The following is an 18638-nucleotide window of genomic DNA, read 5'->3' as shown; positions in this document are numbered from 1 at the left end:
GAAGCCGCAGACCCTCGCAGCCCCGGGATCTGCCGGCTCGCCTGGACCGCAGCCGCCGGGGAGCGCGGGCCCCGCGACTCCCGGTGCCTCCGGCCCTGCCCGCCGACACTGCCGTCCGGCGCCGGGATCGGAGCCGCCTCGCCCGCGGGGCCGCAGGCCGCTGTCCCGCCCGCCGCGCTCGCCAACTCCCGGCGGCCCGTGACCCGGGACAAACTTCTGGCCCAGGCGCGGCCCCTGCGCGGTCACCCTCCCGGAAGCCGGCCGCGAAACCGAAGCTGCGGTGGGAGGGGAGCGGGAGGGAGCGGGTGGCACCGCCCGGCCGCCGCTCTCCGAGCGGTGACGCCGCCCCCGCGGCCACCCCCCGCCCAGCTCCCCCCGAGGCGCCGCGGCCGCCGAGCGCCGGGCGCGGGCCGGCGGGGCCGGGCTCTCACGCCCCCTAGCGGGCCGCGGCGGCGCGGGCGGCCGTGACGTGGGCGCTCCCTTCAGCCGGCCTGCGGGGCACCGCCAGTCAGTCGGGGAGCAGGAGCCCCGCTTGCAGCCGGCGCGGGCTCGGCCATCGGCGCGCCGCCGCCCGGGGGCTGGCTCGCCTGGCGGCGCAGAGGCGGCGGGCGGGACGCGCGAGGCCACGGCCCCGGCCCCGGCCACCGCGGCGCCGGAGGCTCGGGTCCCGAGCCGGGGAAGGAGAGCGGCGGCCAGCGCAGCCGCCGGCACGGAGGGCGGATTTTGGCTCCACGGGCGCGCCCTCCGCTCCCTCTCGCAGCGGCGCAGCTCCGAGCGGGGCTGGCTGTAGGGCGGGAGGACCCAGGACCCTCGTCCCCGGCCCCGGGAGCCGCCGGAGTTGGGACTTCTGCAACTGTTAGCACTTTGGGCGTCTGGTTCTGGTTTTGGCTGTTCACCCTCCTCTTCTTGCCGCCTTGGAGGCAAAGCTCCCGGCCGCACTCCGCCCTCGCGCCCACCCAGTGCCGCCGGGAGCGGCCCGGCGCGCACTCAGCACCATGGGGAGACTTGGGACTTGCCTGGCGACTTTGACCGGACTTTTGCTAACTGCGGCGGGGGACACGTTTTCAGGTACGCGGGGCTGCGTCTGCCGGGGCCTGGGGCGCGCGGGCCGGAGGGGGCCCGGGACGCGGGCAGCTCCCAGTGGGAGAGCCCCAGTGGCGAACGGCAGGACCGGGCAGGGGGCGCGGCGGGCCGGGCACCGCGTCTGCTCGTCCCCGCCGCCGGCGCGGGGCCGGCGGCGAGAGCGGGTACCTAGCGCTCCGGCGGGCCGAGCGGACGAGCCCCGGAGCCTGGCCCCCGTCTCGGCACCCGCCCCTCCGCGGCCTGGGCGCGTGTCGGGGCGGACGGCGCCACTCGGAATCCCGGATAGGTTCCGAGAGCGACAGCAGAAAACTTTGCCTGAAGTTGGGAGTTGCAGCCGCCGGCCGCCGGGCGTGGGCGCTGCGCGGTCCTTCCCACGGCGAGCGGCGGCCGGGCCGGGTCGCAGTGCCCGCTGCGCCCGCGCGATCGCCCGACCAGCCAGCGGCACGGGCGGCGGCGGCGATCGTCGGTTCTCCTCCCGCCGCCCGGCTCGCGGCGGCCTTGACCCCGGCTCGTCCCGGCGGCTGCGCTGCTGCCCGGGAGAGCCGAGGCGGCGTCCTCGTCGGTCCCGGCGGGAGGACCGGCGGCCCGGAGGGAGTGGCCGGCCCGCAGGCCCTGGGTCGCCGTGGCTGTGCCCCGCTGGGCTCCCCCTCCGAACCCTCGGCCCCGCGGAACGCCCGACCGGGGGCAGCGGTCAGCCCACCTCACGGCCCGCGGTGCCGCGTGGGGAGGAAAGGGAGTGGCGGGGAGGTGCCTGCTGCGCGCTGGCGGTCCGAGCTCGGAGGGCTCCTTGCCGGAGGACGCGTGGCCAGGAGTCGGGGGTCTGGAGGGGCGCCAACCCCGCATGGTGTTAACCTGGAACACACGTGGGTGGACAGCCGGCGCTTGCACACCCGCACACTATCACACTTTCTCGTGTGTGTCAGTTTCATTAAGGTCCACGTAGAATGGTGGCACTGGGCTTGTTTTTCTTTTAATAAAAAGCCCGCTATTTGGCCTTGAACTTAGGTTGCAAAATAGGTTTCTATGTTTATTCGGGAGGAATGAGTAAGTTGAACTTTTTGTTTGTTTTTTAAATTTCATGAAGGACACTTTCACTGACGGTAAAGCGCATATTTTAAAACGTTTCAAACGTTTGCCTCTGACCGTCAGATCTGTAGAAACCTACATCTTTACTTTCCCGGAGCCCAAGGGACACGCAGGCGCACAGGCCGTGCCCCGGTCGTCCCTGAGCCCAAGGACCCTTGACCACAGTTGGCCGCCGCCAGGAAGCCGAGCGTGGAGTTGGCTGCTCGCTCTATGCTGTCAATTTCAGTAGAGAAATACCCTTTTCCCAAGTTTAATATGTCATTAACTGTCTGGTAATTGCACGTGCGCCGGAGGATTTAACAAATTGATCCACTGCTGTCTGCTATGAACTTGATGCAGATATTGGCCTGCGTTCTTTCTTATTAGTGAATTATGGAGTAGACTCGCCAGTTGTAGAGCCTTGTAACTCATTAGTGTTAGAAGCCAAGGATGAGGGCCTTAGTTGATGGTTTTCTCTTTATTTAGAATCCATAGCTCCCTGCCTGGGATTTGTTTCAAGTTAAGCTGTGTCAGAAAGCATTTGGATGGATTTTCAAGTTGTGGTCGAGGGGGTGGAAAGAAATATTTATGTAGCTTATTTAAATGATCGTTTTCTCATCATTAAAAGGGACTTCAGCCTATGTAGTACTGGCCTGTGTCCTTGTTAATGCTTATGTAAATTAATAGTCAAACCGAAAGAGACTTTTTTTTAAACGCAATTTTAGCCAGATTTTTCTTTCAGAGGAAATATGTCATTCTGTTTGTTTGTTATCATACCATTGATTGAACTGTGCCTCCTTTTCATTTGGAAGCCAGAGTTATCCTAGTATGTTAGAGGGTTAAGAGAAAATGAAGGGCAGTATCCCAGAGAGAATGCTTAGCAACAATGAAATTAAAAAAATTGAAGTTGGCAAAATTTGTGTGTGCAAGGATCAGATAAACTGCAGTGCATTATGCTTTTTCGCTTCACTTTGGGTTTTAGGTAGAACATGTGGGAAGCACTTAATGCTTTGGAAAAGTCTTTTTTTTTTTTTCTTTGTATGTTGGGAAAGTTAATTCTGATGTTATGAGTGACACTGACACTTGTTTCGCTTTACGAGTCTTCTGGACATTGAAATACTTGGCTGCTCTCCCCTGACATGGGGATCCTTTTAGAGACAGAGGAGCTCGATGGTAAGTGGCTTGAGGGCAAAGGCAGTTATTTTTCCTTCTTGGTTCTGATAAAGCACTTATATTCACTGTTTGTTGAATAAATTAGTGATGTGACTTCTGATTATTTGCAAACATTCAAATTGTTTGTGAACTGACTGACCCAGAAGGGAGGGAGAGGAGAGATTGTGAGATTGGCTTGCATCGTCCCTTCTTTTGAAATTAACATTTTCATCGCCGATTCTTCTTAGGGCACCCAATGGACTGAATCCCGAGGTTTTATGTAATCAGTGGAGGTTTTTTTTGTGTGTGTGTGTGTGTGTGTAACTAAGATTTATACACAAGATACTTTGCTGTTTCCCCTCTGCATCCTCATATCCTCTTTTGGAATGCATTCAGAATTGATATGATTGTTGATTAATCATTTCTGGAAGGTACTACACATAATTTGAATGCCAGATATCAGAAATAGAGTGCTAAACATATTGGAAGAAAAAAGAAAAGAATTAGGTTTTTTGTCCAGGAGGACTTTTATTTAGTATATATAAACATTCCATTTTAAACATCACTTTCCATGTTTACAATTTCTAACTTGTTAGGCAAAGTATTGGAGGCCCACTTTCTGCCTTCTATCTAGGCTTTGAATGGTCATTCAAAATAACTCCTGTAAAACGATATACAAGTAAGAAGCAAGGAAGAAAGTGGAATCATTCTTGCTCCTGCTTGAAATTCTCTTTTCCAGATCGAGAAGCCACATAGCTGGGAAGTCATTCCTCTTTGACCCATTTTCTCAAAAGCCAAGTTGTAATATATCCTATGCAGGAAGTGTTTGGTTTTATATAATAATGAGACTGATATGGTAAGGTCTGGTAAGCAAGGCTTGGTTTGCAGCAGTAGAAATGCAAACAGATTGGTCCTTTGCTTCCACCTCAGTATTTGGAATAGATTAAACCTTAATATAATCTTGTGAATTTGAAACTCTTCTTGAGAAATTTCTTTTTTAAAGTACTCTTTTAAGGACATTTGTGGGAAAACATAATCTGAATGGAGTCTGTAGTTGAGTTAGTAGACCAGTACCAATATTTAGTTTCTTAGTTTTGGATAATTCGACTCTGATTAAGTCAGATGTCAACACTAGGCGAAGGCGAGCGAAACATGTACTGAAATCTTTGTACTGTTTTTACAATAAGTTGAAAATTATTTCAGAATACAAGATTGTACAGTACCCTTTACAAAGAGTGTGAATAGATTCGTTTAGCAATTTGATTAATTTTTTTCTTTTTCAGATAACTAGAGTCATGACATTTTATATTTTTATGGTGCTTTAGTGAGATTGTTCATGGACGTGATGACAAGATTTCAAGTTTAAATCAGGGTGCAGGATAGCAATATGCCGAGAAATCACTTTGACATTTTTAGTGTTATGTGGATGTAAAGAAGTATTGCTTGAGCTTAATCAATTGTTCCGATCTGGAAAAATCACAGGTTTTAGTCTCTGATGTTTTCAAAGGGTTATTTTACAGATTTTCAGTAGAGAAGTTACTTACATATACTGATATGTAGATACGTGTGTATGCAATTTGAGTAATTCTAAACGAACACGTAATGAACGAGTAATCTGAATTATGTCTTCACATGATATGAACCCCACCTGAGTCTCAAGCATAGCCTTTAGTTTTGGGGAAAGTTGGTTTTAGAATTTAGGTACTTCTGTGACAATTCGATAAAAGTTGATGGCTTTATTGGAAATTGTCGTAGTTTTATAACAATTGTAATTCATTCCAGGAATTGATAGGCTGTACGTATCTGTTTCAGTAGAGGCACTGTTTTGGATTAAGCGTTGTTTTCTCTCGGTTTTTGTTTTAGGTTTAGTTTTCTCGAATAAGTGTGTATTATCTAAATATCCTAAGACAGTTTTTAGTTAGGGGTCAGGCATTTTAATAAGTAGTTACATACTTTTTCAACAGTATAACATTTTTTTTTTTAAGGTGGTGTCTATCATGCTTTGTAATTCTAGGATTCTTCTCTTTGAAAACCAGCCTTCCCACAAACTTTTCTCCAGGGGCTTCTTTTCTTTATGACCACAACCTATTAATAAGCTTATTTTGTAAGTGAGAGAAGGTTTCATTACTAATGTTTTTCAAACTCACTAATGAAAAGTTTAAAGACGATGCAAAAGCACATAAACCTCCCATCAGAAGAGGATGCTGCTTCTCCCGTGGTTTAGCGTTTAGTCATCAGAAAGCCTGCATTTATACTGTTGCTCCGAAAATCAGTAGGTAGGGCCGGTGTTAGGTGGGGAGCAGGAAAGCTTTAGTCATTACCCTTGGTAGCCTGTGGTCCCCCCGCCATCCAGGGCGGGCGGCTGGCAAGGCCAGAGCCTGATAAAGGGGTGGGAACGTGGGAGAGGAGAATGAAAGAAGAGCACAGGTCTGAGAAGGGAAGGGTTGTGTGTGCTCACCTGTAAGAACACAGCTCTGCAGATCCCGGCAGGCAGGGTCGCTGCTCTTCCCCTCTCTTTGCTGTTAAGGGTGAAACGTATGGAGAGTTTAGGGAGGAGGATCAAAAGAGTGACAAACGGGCAGGGAGAGCAGGTGACAATCCTACACGTTGGTGGCTTTAGGTGGCCTGGGGGAGGGCGTGGGGTGTGTTCAGCCTGTGCTGCTGGTGAGCTATGTGTATACCTGTGATGCTCAAAAACCAGGCGTGCCCGAGGGTCACCGGGAGTGGTCCTTCCCGACTTGGTCTCTATGTCCGGCATGGTGACTCTGATGTCCAAGGCCCCTGGCGGGTCCCACAGCATCCCCAGGTGATCCTGGCCATCTTTCGAGAAATGTTGTTCCAAAAGAACAGTTCTTAAAGTGTTGTTCTTGGACTAGAAGCCTCAGCATCACTCAGGAACTTGTAGACAGGCAGACTCCTGCCCCCTCCCCCACACCCCCAGGGGGACAGAATCAGAAAGTCCTGGGGGGAGCTGGGGGTGGGGGCAGCAGTAGGTGCTAGAACTAGCCCTTCAGGAGCTTGGGATGCCAGACATAGAGTGTGAGTTCTAAAAGGCCTGGCATCCTCATTCTGCATTTTCAGCCTCCCTTAACAAGAGCTGAAAGGACCTAGGGATGAAAATATAACTCACGTCCATGCACTTGTGAACACCTCTGCCCCCCATCAGCACGGCCCAGGTTATGAACAGGCCGATGGGATGGTGCTGTGACTCTCAGCCTGTTAGGGGAAACCACCAGCGTGATGTTTCAAATAATGGTCTTATCTGGGGAAGATATTGGATCCAGCCAGTTGTGAAACGAAAATGAAAAAAAGTCTCCTCTAATTTTACTTACCACAGTGTAAAGTTTTAATTAAATCTTGCAGTCACGATTAGCCGCTGGAAATTTCTCTGGGTTGCTACTGTGTTTCGAAGATATTTGTTGGCTTGTTGTAAGAAGGGCGTAGCCCAGTGCACTTATTAAAATGATGCTTTTAATTCAAGTGGGTGTTTATTGAGCACTTACTGTTGGGAAGGCCCCTTTAAGGGGTCGGGGAGGCATTGGGGGTGGTAATGGGCAAAGAACGGAAAGATATAGTTAACCATACTTTGGAAAGTTGTCCAATTATTAAAAGTTTCAAAATCTACTGAAATCGAAAGAAGCAAGGACTGTCTTAGGCGAGAATGAGAAATTTGCATAAAATTTGGAATTTTAATATGGAAATGTGACACTTTGCCTTTGGAAATGAACTTCACTTCCAAACAGAAAAGAGAAGCTTTTCAATATATACCTCTTTAAAGTACTGATAATGTACTTTAATGTATCTCCTAAGATAGAGCCTCGTTTCTCTGTTAGCCACAAAAGACAATCCCTGACTCTCTGTCATTTAATGCTGCAGGTAAACAAAATCTATTGTGATGTCATTTAACAGATATTTATCTTAAAAACACTGTCGCCAGACTTTCAGAGAATCAGTGGCAGGTGGAGTGCTTTCCACGTGGCAGGCGGGCCTCCCGCTCCCTGCCCCTCCAGCTGCCATCCCCAGCCCATCACTAGATGTAGCTGCATCCCTAAACCCACCTGCCTGCCTCACCTGCAAGGCTTCCCGGATGCATCTACTTACAGCTGAAGGAAGGCACGCTCTTGATGGGCCTTCACCTGCTTGTAACTCATTCCCATCAAAAGAAATTCTTTAGTGGAAGTTGCTGCATTAGTCGCACTTCTCAACACTGACCTCAAGACAGCTTTAGGCTCTGCCGTGATTTCTTCTTTTTCTGGCCGTGTCATAAATGGCTGCTATTCTGTGTATAGCAGTGGGACTTGGAGAAGTAGTATATCTGGCAACTACCTCAGAGTTCATGGTAACCACTGGTGCCTTCACCATCAGTCCTTTCGGTAACTGACCAGAAGAGTGGCCACGAGCAGGTGTGTGTGACGTGTTCACGAGGAATGGGGGTACCGCGCTTACATCTGCAGGAGACGCCTTCTCCAGCATCGTCGGTTCACGTATATAATTCAGGAAGTCATTGAAATTTGGACATCTGGATTCAGTCCATTTTTCTGCTTAAAACTGAGAAGACTCCTGAGTCGTTAAAAACTTCTTCTATGAAGCAGAAAGTTTGGGCCCCGAGTTGGAGGCAGGGGGAGGGTGGAGGATCTGATGCAAGGCTGTGTCACTTACCTTCAGGCTGGGGCTCCAGGGGAGGGAAACTGTGGTGGTCAATGATCCAGGACCTGCAGCCGAGAGCAGATGGGAGTAAAGTTGTCAGAGACTTGTCAAAATGGAGAAGTTTTTAGACCTTCCCTTGGAGAAGGAGACTAGCGTTTAACAGAATGATTTATTTAAAAATACAACAGCCTAAGCAGAAGCAAAGTGTTTGCTTTGTATGGGGCACAGAGCAGAAACACTTACAGAGCATCGGTTTTTCTTCAGATGGGTGAATGCTCACTTTCATCTCTTTCCTATTCAATATGCAGAAAGCAGATTTATTTCAGACAGTGAAAAGAAGATGTTTTCGTTTGGGTTACTGTGGATGTCAGAGGCCCGGTACTTCTCCCCGGTTCCAGTGGTGGAATCAGAACCGGGTCTCTGGTGGGCTTCTGACCATGGGTGAGGGGGCTGGAACACACCCCTGCAGTCCAGTCTCGATGGGTTCTGTTTGATTTCTCTTCTCAGCTGGTGTAGTTTGAGACATTTTAAATCATGTCATAACCACGTGCTTGAAGTTGGCTTGTGATACTCTTTAGATACAAAACTATAAAGTTGTCTAAAGCATTTCTTTTAAAATAAATACTCATAATATATAAAATCAAGTTACTGAACAGTGTTTAGCATGTAGTAATCACATAGTAAATTAATGAAGTTAATAAATATTTGTTGAAGGAATGAATAAATGATTGAATAAATTTCCCTTAGGGAAGAAAATATATCAAATTACTTCTGCTTACTGCTGTTTTTTCAATCTTTCTATCAAGTTTGATTTTTTTTTAAAGCGTTTGTAATCATCTTAACAGTAGGCCCAGGTTGTGGGTTCGGTGCTTGGTACCCTTAGCAATTTATAGGGGCATAGAGATTCAGTCGCTAAATTTAAAGGAAAACAGTTACCTTTTGTTAATTAAATGTGCAAAAGTGAGCCTATAATTTTATCGTGTATAATAAAAATTTATAAATCAGTTATGGCCATAAAGTAGAATTTTGGTATAATACTGATCTCTAAAAAAAAAAGAAATTTACTATGAGGTAGATTGACCATGTTTCTACTCTAGGAGCATTCGATTTTAGTTACTGGAGTATTAAAAGAACCATGTATCACCAGTAAGAAATTTCCGTGACAGGCAATAGTATGTATCATCTCCTGTTTTTATTTCTGTTATAGAATGAAATTAATTGCACCTGCTCAGAGCTCAACCCGCACCTTTCCATCAGCTCATGTCTGATTCGCAGGCAGGCTCTCATTCCTTCTTCATTCACTGTGGCATATTCTCAGGTGATGAAACTTCATAAAATGAGGCTGCTTTGACAACAATCTTGCGATCTGTTCTCCACTTCCTAGACTTTGGACACCTAGGCCTAGGAACGTGGTGTGAAGTCTCCACGATTGACATCCGTTGGCATATGTCCTGTGTGTATGTTATGGGGGCTCTGGCCCTATTTTCTCTGTCAGTTACCATTTCATCCTGTTCGTGTGGCTTTTTAGAGAGCCTCTCCCTTTGTTGCTAGCCCCTGTGGGGAGCTTGCTGAGAGGCCTGTGTTATCGACCTCGGAAGGTTTGGAGCGGGGGTCCGGCCATCACAGTGGGACTTGGATAACTGGAGGGTGTTGTGGCCTGATGTCAGCTCTGGGGCCCCTGGGGGAGGAAAGAAGGGCAGAGGTGCCCCGGCACGTCAGGTGTTCCTGATTTCAAGTTCTGTTTCTGCCCCTGAACAGCCATGTGGTCTTGGACATGCTGTTGGATTTTTCTGAGGCTTAGTTTTCTTTTCTGGAAAAAATACCTTTTAGGAGTATCCTAAAGACTAAACAAGTGGACCAATGCCACGAGGTTAGGAGGCCTCATGAGGAAAAGAGGGGACCAGTCAGCTCTGCTATCGCCCCTTGTAGGTGTAACCACGCGAACTCCCTGTTTTTCTGTCACAAAGGCTTAAATATTGGCAATGTCATATGGTTCAAACTCATAGATCCCCTTTCTGGGTCCAAGGCTTTGTTATTTGAGTTGCCTGGGGGCTCCGTGGGTGGTGTGTATGTAGATGTGCTTATACACATATTTATGTTATAAACATATGGCCAACATTATGTTTTAAAAAAAAAAAAAAACCCTTGAAAGTTACAAAATGGCCCCCTCAGAATTGGCACCACTGCTTGGTGCTGGAAGGCAGTGTCGGACACCTGCATTGGAATCACCTGAAGCTCTTCTTATAAATGCAGATATGGAGCCACAGAAACTGGTAAAGGAACACCTCTGATGATCTTTTTTTAAAAAAATTAATTAATTAATTTTGTTTTGGCTGAGTTGGGTCTTTGTTGCTGCGCACGGGCTTTTTCTAGTTGTGGTGAGCGGGGGGCTACTCCTTGTTGCCGTGCGCGGGCTTCTCATGGCGGTGGCCTCTCTTGTTGCGGAGCACGGGCTCTAGGCGTGTGGGCTACAGTAGTTGAGGCTCACGGGCTCTAGAGCGCAGTCCCAGTAGTTGTGGCGCACGGGCTTAGTTGCTCCGTGGCATGTGGGAATCTTCGCGGACCAGGGCTTGAACCCGTGTCCCTTGCATTGGCAGGCGGATTCTTAACCACTGCGCCACCAGGGAAGCCCCCTCCGATGATCTTGATGCTCGTTAAAGTTGAAAGCGTACTGGCAGGACGTTAGCAATGACTCAGAGACCCTGCCCTTTGGAGAATTTATCACATCTTTTCTGACTAGTGTTAAGAAAGCATCTGAGGATGGTTACATGAAGTTTCACGTACCACACTATAATTGACTGGAGACTATTTCTCTTAAGAAGCAGAGGCTTTCTGGTGTCAGAAGAGAAAATGAATTACAAAACACGGTATTTTATAGAAACTAAGCCACTTTGTACCCCGTCTTTCAACTTGGTGACCTCCAGTAAATGTGACATCCATCTGGAATTTTTAGGGTATAATAAAAGAATAAAGATATTTCAGAGAATCAGAACACAGATCATTTTAGATCTTTAGATTTGCAGCTGTGAGCCGAATTTTGAGATGACTCATTCAGAGAAGATAACAAGACATGATGACATTGGGGAGGTAATTTTCCAGCACTTATTTCTATCTGACATTCATTGAAACATGGACACTGTAGAAGAATCGGTCTTAGGGGCCCCATAAGCAGGGGCCAAAAGCGTGGCATTTTTATTGTAGTCGTTCCTAAAAGACTTGCTAACCTCAAAATGGGCATCCCCGTCTGTTACAGCACTTGAAGTTTCCACCAGCTCATCATTTTGACCAAGGAAGAAAGGTGCTTGTTGAAATGACATCTCTGGGAGTGGTGGCTCATTAAGTCATCTTAAATATGACATCCCCAACTCGCTATCACCTCAATAAGTTAATATCCTTAGATGTCAGATTTCTCCCTCGTAAAATGAAGACGTTTGATTCAAGGATCTGTAGGGTCTCTCCAAATACTTAGAGAGTCTGAGGATTGTCACCTGAGTTCACGTTAGTTTGTCAGGTAGCACGGTGTAAGGGAATGAGACCTGGATCCTTGGGTCATGTTTGATAGATGAGGATGAGAGGGTCCAATCTGATGCAGCAGGAAGGTGCTTGTTAACAGGAAGTGGGTGTAGCAGGGATGTTGGAAGGATTTTAGGCGCTTCCCACGTCTGCCATCGGCTGCCTCTGCTCAGATGTGCACAGATGAAGCCTACTCTTTTCCTCCATACTTGGGGATGTAGCTGCCTTCCACAGCTGCCACCAAAGGCTCTGCAGCAACAGGGATGTTTAGGCCGGGCTTTTCTGCTTAAATCTTGGCAACATAGATAAGCCTTATTTCAGGGGCTTAGAATTGATAGTAATAAGTGATAACTATATATTGGGCATTCATTGTGTGCTGGGTACTGTGCTGAGAGGCTATGATATTCTCAAACCTACCGCTGCCCACTAGCTAGTCAAAGCTTGGCTGAGGTCTTTGGTGGGAGCTTTGGGAGGTAAAGTGGTCTCCATTCCTAACAAAGCCAGGTTCCCTGAGCATGGGGTGCGTGCACTGTATTGCCTCTCTCTTCCCCTCCCGGTGCGCACAGATGCAGGTTGCCTTTTCCTGATTTATGCCTTGCTTTGATGCCATCCACCTGTACTGAGGTGTGCTCTGTGCAAAAGCATTTCAAATGGAGTGTCGGGTCTGTTAGAAAGATGCTGGGTGATGTTTTATTATGTGATGTAGAATCTTTATAATGACCTTCTGGGGAGCTTCCTTCGGGGTCACAGTTCCAGGAAAAAGTTTGAGTTTCCTTGTGATCTTCCTTCTTGTGGACACAGCGAATTGTATAACTCATCACGTTTTCCTCTTTACGTGGGCTGTTAGGATGCCAGATTCACATATGTGTGCTGTAGTCGTTAGAACTTTTTTGAACAGAAACCTCAGTCAAACTGGACTTCATCAAACAGGGGATTTGTGGGCTCTTGCAACAGAGAAGGCTCTGGGTAGCCCAGCTGGTCCTAGTGGCTCAAGGCAGTCAGGAGAGTTCTGCGTCTCCCGGGCTGAGTCCTCCAGCTCCAAACCCAGTGGAAAGAGAAATTCCCTCCCTGCCAGCCGTACAGACCACTCCTGCCGTGGGGCTTGTGGAGTCAGCTCACATCACCTGTCCCCACTTTAACCTGCTTGGCCCGCCCACTGGGCCAGGTGTGGGGTCCGCCCGCAGTAGCCACAGGGAACGAGAGTGCGGAAATTGAGGCTTCTCCATGGAAACTCAGGCTCTGTTACCCGCTGGATAGAGTGGCTGCTGCCTGGGCCTAAAGCCGCAAAACACCGAGAGCCACGATCTCTGCAGTAGAACCTTAATTCTGGCTCCTTTCCTGGGCCTGAGTCTTAGTACCCCTCTTCACTTGTCTCACCTCATGCCCCTTTATCGTGCTGTGTTTTATATATCATGATAAGTGCATTGAGACTTTTGGAACTGGGTGGTGGGGATGGCAGAAAATAAACGAGTTCCAATTCTGAGCATCTGAGCATTCAGAACGCAACTTTTGTGTATGTGCACTTCTTTTACGTCCTAGTGACACCAGGAACATGGTCTCAGCTCATTAACAATGAAGAACACGGGTGTGGGAAGACGTCAGGGGGGGTGTATGATAGCCGGGTTCAGTAGTTCCCCAACTTATTGTTTAAAGCATCAAAACCTTTTGGTTAAGCAAAATCTTACATAGGTAGAAAAGCCTAAAAATCTTTTGGTTAAACAGAATTGATGTGGGCAGGTTTAAAAAATGACTCTCCAAATTGGAAAAGCGGGTATCTGATGAGCTACTGCCCAGCAACAGATGCCCCCAGGCTTGGTGGCTTAAACGACAGCCATCTACTGTTTTTCCTGTTCTGTGGAGGGGACACGTGTCTGCTGGTTGGCCGGCTTCAGGCTGGTCTAGGACTGGCCTCGGCTGGGCTGCCCTTCACGTGGTCCTCCACCCTCCAGCAGGGAGAGTTTCCAAAGAGAGAGCAGAGGGTTGCCAAGGCCTCTTGGCTTACGCCTGGGGAGGGCACGTTGTCACCTCTACCTCACATCCTTCTGGTCACAGCCAGTCACATGGCCAGTCTGGAATCTAGGGTGGGGAAATAGACCTCGCCCTTGGTGTGCGGGGTGGCAGGGCCACGTTCTGAAGGGTGGACACAAGGACAAGGGGAGAATGGGGCCCTACACAGGGCTCTGCCAGGCCCCAGGGCCTGCGTCCCGAGTTGCCTCTGCTTTGCAGAACACAGTTGGGAAATCATTGGCACATGAAAAAGGGGAATATAGAATTGCAAGACCTGCATTCGAGGGCCCACCGGCCACTTGCTGTCCTCCGAGGGGAAGCTGTTGAGCTCGGTGGACCCAGTTCCTTATCTGTGAAGAGGGTCATTCTGGGATGTTCTGATTCAGAGGTTGGCTTCAGAGATCACATATGTTAATGGATGGTATACAAAGGAACTTTTACAAAGTGCTGTGTCTCTGGGTGTATTCTGGAGGTGATTAGAGTTTGCTTAAACCTGAGTTCTCATCCTGGCTGTGTCATTCGTCAGCGGGACAGTCACTTGGCTTCTCTGAGGCTGTTTCTTCATCTGTGGAGAGCGATGCTGTCTTCCCCCTTGGTCACCCTGGGGAGAACACAGCGCCCCATCTGTAAGAGCCACAGCCCCTGTTCCTCTTAGAGGCCTGTGACCACAGGATAACCTTGAGCCGTTGTCTGGTGTGTTTCCTTTACGTCTGCAAGCCCCAAAGGGTGTGGGTCCCCAAGCCCCAGGTTTTCTTCGATTTGTAATTGGATTTATCAGCTTATTGCTACATCCTCTGGCTTCTCAGGAGCAAGGGAAGAGGAAATAGGAATATTTTGTGCCGCTAGGTGTCGGTCCTTCACGTGTTCGTTACCTCCCAAAACAGTCCTGTCAGGTGAAATGGTGTCTCTGTCATTTGATGGTTTTTTGGAACTGAGGCCCCAACATTTCAGGATGTGGCACAGACAGTGGGTACAGCTCTTTGTGGATCCCAGGGGACTCCATCCCTCCAGAGCCTCTGGGGCCCAAAGCACAAGGCGTAATTTTTAAGTGTGCTTAAGTATTTCATACAGTTTCTCATTTTGGTGTTAAGGACGATTGTAAAGTTGGGGTAACCCAGCAGTGCACTGTAGCCACTGCTATTTCATAGCCTCTGAAATAGCAAATTAGAAGGAAACGTACTCAGCTTCTAAGTAACTTGCACGAAATGAATGGATGAGAGCCGTTATCCATATTTTTCACAAGCAGAGGAGGGGTGAATGCTGTTTTCTCCATGGTTTGAAATCCTCTAGATAGAATCGTATTTTTGTAATTTCTTGTGTTTAGCATTTGGAGATCGGATTGAGGTGAAAAGTATAAAAACCTTTGCAAAGCTCTTGTCCGTGTGTGTTCGTGGTCTCAGGGGCAAAATGCCACTAAGGTCAGTGAGATTTTATTTAAGACTTTTCACTTCAGGTGGAGGTGAACAGGCCTTTGGAGATGGTTGTTAATCACCTTCTTTAGAACAAATTGCATTTGCTTTTGAGGTTGGACAAAGGCAAAGATAGCACGTAGATCCCTACTGGAAGATTGAAAACACTTCAATGAGTCAGGTCTGATTGCAGTCATCACGGGAAAGAACTATTTGGTATATAATAGTTTACAAGGGTTAGGTACTTTGCTTATTTAAATCACTTTTTTTGTTGCAACATCATTGGGGAGATCTATGCCAAAATAAACCGTGCATTAATAAAAGTAGAATAAGTGAATATTAAGAGGTTATTAGCATCTTACAGAGTGACTTTTTTTTTTTTTTTTTTTTTTGCGGTACGTGTGTCTCTCACTGTTGTGGCCTCTCCCGTTGCGGAGCACAGGCTCCGGACGCGCAGGCTTAGCGGCCATGGCTCACGGGCCCAGCCGCTCCGCGGCATGTGGGATCTTCCCGCACCGGGGCACGAACCCGCTTCCCCTGCATCAGCAGGCGGACTCCCAACCACTGCGCCACCAGGGAAGCCCTAGGTTTTTTTAACAGAAGTATTTGTGAAATGATTGTCATTGTTAACAGATGCAAATTTACATGTAAGTACCTATTTTGGAAAGATTCCTGAGCAACTGGAGGTAAAATGAGGGGGTCTGTCCATTGCTAGGGATGAGGGAGAAGCCAGGACTGGACCTTGGGATTCTGATGTTTGGTTCTACCCCCAGGTGGCACGTGATTTGGGTCAGGTCTCCTAATTGTGACTCAGGTCCCAGAAGAATAAAATGGATATTATAATAACTCCTTCGAGTGCCTAAATGATGAGGATCAGATTAAATAATTTAAACATTTGCTTTCTCAGCTGCAAAGTCTTGGCCACTTGTGGTCATCACACACCTGGGTTGGTTGTCGGGGTTGCAGCCTGAGTCAGGACCTTCTGGGGGGCTAATCTGTGTGCCTGCAACCCCCCTCCCAGGCTGGTGTTTAGTGAAAATCAAAAAGCTGCCAGCCCCGCGTGGTCCTCCTTTTGCTCTTTATAGATGGGAAACTGCGGTTAAGTTGGCATCTTTTCTCCTTGGGATGCTTTCTGAGCGCATCCTGTTTGTTCTCTTCTGGACCAGCCCTCATGTGCCAGGATTATCACTGATGCCTCAGTTCAATGGACCGAACCCGAACACGGGGTGAGGCATCTTCCATGGTGGGGAGGATAGTTCAAGAGTTGTTTGTAGGGCATCCTTTTCCAGAAACGAATAATTATCGAGGACTAAGCCTGGACTGACGCAGGATGAGATCCTCCGCCAGAGGAAGTGGCTGTGGCCTCGAGGTTGAGGACTCGTGGGCTGCTTTGCGCTCAGCCCTTGGGGTCCAGGGGTGTCCAAGATGAGGGCTGGCTCACAGGCACCCACAGAAAAACTCGATGGGCACAGGCAGGTGGAGGGCTGGCCTGCAGGGAGCTTGAAGCTGACTCTGCAGGAAGGGAGACCCTTGAGGGCAGCTCCCAAGCCCACAGGGGTGGGTGTTGGTGGAGATAGGACCCCCCAGGGGGCCTGTGGGCACTCCTAGGTGTTGTTCAGAGGGAAGGGAGAGAAGTGACTTCCAAATATCATCTTTAAATGTTTGGGTTTTTTTTTTTTCTCTTTAAATGGCATGTCTCCTAAGCAATTAAGTTTTTGAGGTGGTGGTTGTCTACCTAGAGTAGATGCAGAAGGGAAAAGGCCTGGGGAGTTGGGGAGAGGAACCCACTTTTCATAAGTTTTTAAATTGGAAGATCATTTTGTGGTTAATGTGGTGTCTCTCCCTCTGTCCCCAGGCTGTGGAGCCTGTTTGCTGCTGTGTTTAAGGGTCTCTATGCGGGGTGGGAGTTTGGCCACAAGTAGGAAAATGTGGGGTCTTAGGGAACATTCAGGAACCAATAATTTCTTCTTTATTACCACACTTGGTATCACTGTCCCAGGCTTTCTCTTTTTCCTTTTCGTCTTTCCTCCTCCATCTACATCTCCTGTAATAGGTGGGTTTTAAAAGAAAGTGGAGAACAGGTACCTGTACCCCGCTGGACCATCATCCCTCTTACTGTTGAGAAATTATCAGTGACAGGCTACTTGGTGTCCTGTTACTCCTCTGAAGGGTGAGGACAGGACAGAGGGTGTTGGTCCCAACAGAGGGAAGTGGTGAGTGAAAGCATGACCATGGCCATGCCTGTCAGGCAGTGGTGGGTGCTTTCTCTGTTTTATTTCTAACCAGCACAGCAGTTCTTAAGGGTTAAAAGATTATAATACAACGAAGGGACAGCCAATGGTTATTGAATACTTAAAATGTCTAGGCATTATTCTAAGTGCTTTTTATGTGTATTACCTGGTTTAATACTGATAAGCACCTAAATGACCCCCATTTCAAAGGCCAAGGAATAAGCTCAGAGGCTAAGCAAAGGGGCGCCTAGCTCAGGCAGGTTGCACGGGCAAAGCCTGAGTCTGAAGCCGCTGAGCCACAGAACCTGCCAGTTCTTTGTATCCGACACAGTCAGAATCCCCCTGCACACACCATGGATGTAACCTGCTTCTATTTCAAGGCTCTGCATCTCTTTGTATGTATCCCTTTGACTGATTCGCTGGGAGTCCAGGAGGGTGGACAGATGCTTCAGGCAGACAGGGCAGTGGTCCCTGAATGACAGGCTGAAGGAACGGAGGAGAATCCCAGCTCTCGGGATGACTTTCCCAACAGAGTCAACGGGTGGATTTACTCATTCTGGAGACAGTGTTGTAACATAACCAGCAAAACTGGTAAGAGTCAGGAACAAGGTTTGCAAAACTGGTAAGAGTCAGGAACAAGGTTTAGATCCTGCTTTATGAGCTCTTGCTCTAAATGTTTTTGCTGAACCAGGAGCCAATGCCGGTAAGTTCCAGGATTTGTGGAACTTGTGTGTCCAGAGGTAAAAATGATCAGACACTTCCTTGCACGTTGATAAACTCACACCTGAAATTTTGCATCATATGTTTATACAGTTGAGGAGGAAATTTATGCCCTATGGTAAATACTGACATTTTAAGGTAAGACTTTTACAAAAATCTTATAAAGGCATCCATCAGAGAGAGAATCCAAATACCAAAGGCATTTGATACGTCCATTGGCCATTTAAAAATACATGAACGAGGTTTTCTTTAATTGAGAGAAATTTTACCTGACTAATTTTTCTTCCTGAGCTGTTATTTACATTTTATTTCTCCATAGAATCTTATCCTGTTATAACATGTTTAAACTTGAGAGTCTTTTAGTGATGACTTATCAAACTTCTCTGCAACAAAAAACACGTATAAGAATGAAATTTTAATTCTATTTAATTTCATTTTATCTATTTTAATTTCTAGCAACAGAAATTATTCTTAATGACTTGTAAGTTGACAGCTTGATTAGTTTCATTCCCCAAATTGTTCAAAGCAAAAAATTGGAAACCAACTAGTCTCTAAAGGATTTGTTGTCCAGTCCTGCACCTTCTCATTTGCTGGCAGGTAAACCGAGTAGATCACATCTGTTGGTTTTTAACTTAAAGGCAGCTTACTTAACCAGAATTATAGAAATATTCAGAAGTGGTTCTGAAAACAAAAATAATTTTAATATACTTTATAGTCAATGCATGCTTTAAATATACATGTATATTATGTAAATATATATATACATATATATATTGGGTTGGCCAAAAAAGTTCGTTCGGGTTTTTCCATA

At 47.8% G+C, this 18638-nt stretch overlaps 1 protein-coding gene across 2 annotated transcripts in view; it reads left to right on the top strand.

The window, feature by feature from the left end:
- The first annotated feature begins 496 nt into the window (after positions 1-496).
- The window catches only part of PTPRM (protein tyrosine phosphatase receptor type M), a 759173-nt gene continuing 741031 nt past the window's right edge, over positions 497-18638 (top strand). The window contains exon 1 of one of the 2 annotated variants that reach the window (XM_027088508.1): positions 497-1068. In XM_027088508.1, coding sequence (XP_026944309.1) covers positions 996-1068 — 73 coding nt within the window. In that variant the 5' untranslated portion in view covers positions 497-995. The remainder of the gene's footprint in view (positions 1069-18638) is intronic. The other variant, XM_027088510.1, reaches the window with a different exon arrangement.

The sequence above is a fragment of the Aethalodelphis obliquidens genome, unplaced genomic scaffold (genome assembly GCF_003676395.1).
Source record: "Aethalodelphis obliquidens isolate GAN/ISIS:26980383/991018 unplaced genomic scaffold, ASM367639v1 scaffold63, whole genome shotgun sequence".
Lineage (NCBI taxonomy): Eukaryota > Metazoa > Chordata > Mammalia > Artiodactyla > Delphinidae > Aethalodelphis > Aethalodelphis obliquidens.
The sequence above is the reverse complement of the archived record's forward strand: the minus strand, read 5'-3'. Positions and strand labels throughout refer to the sequence as shown.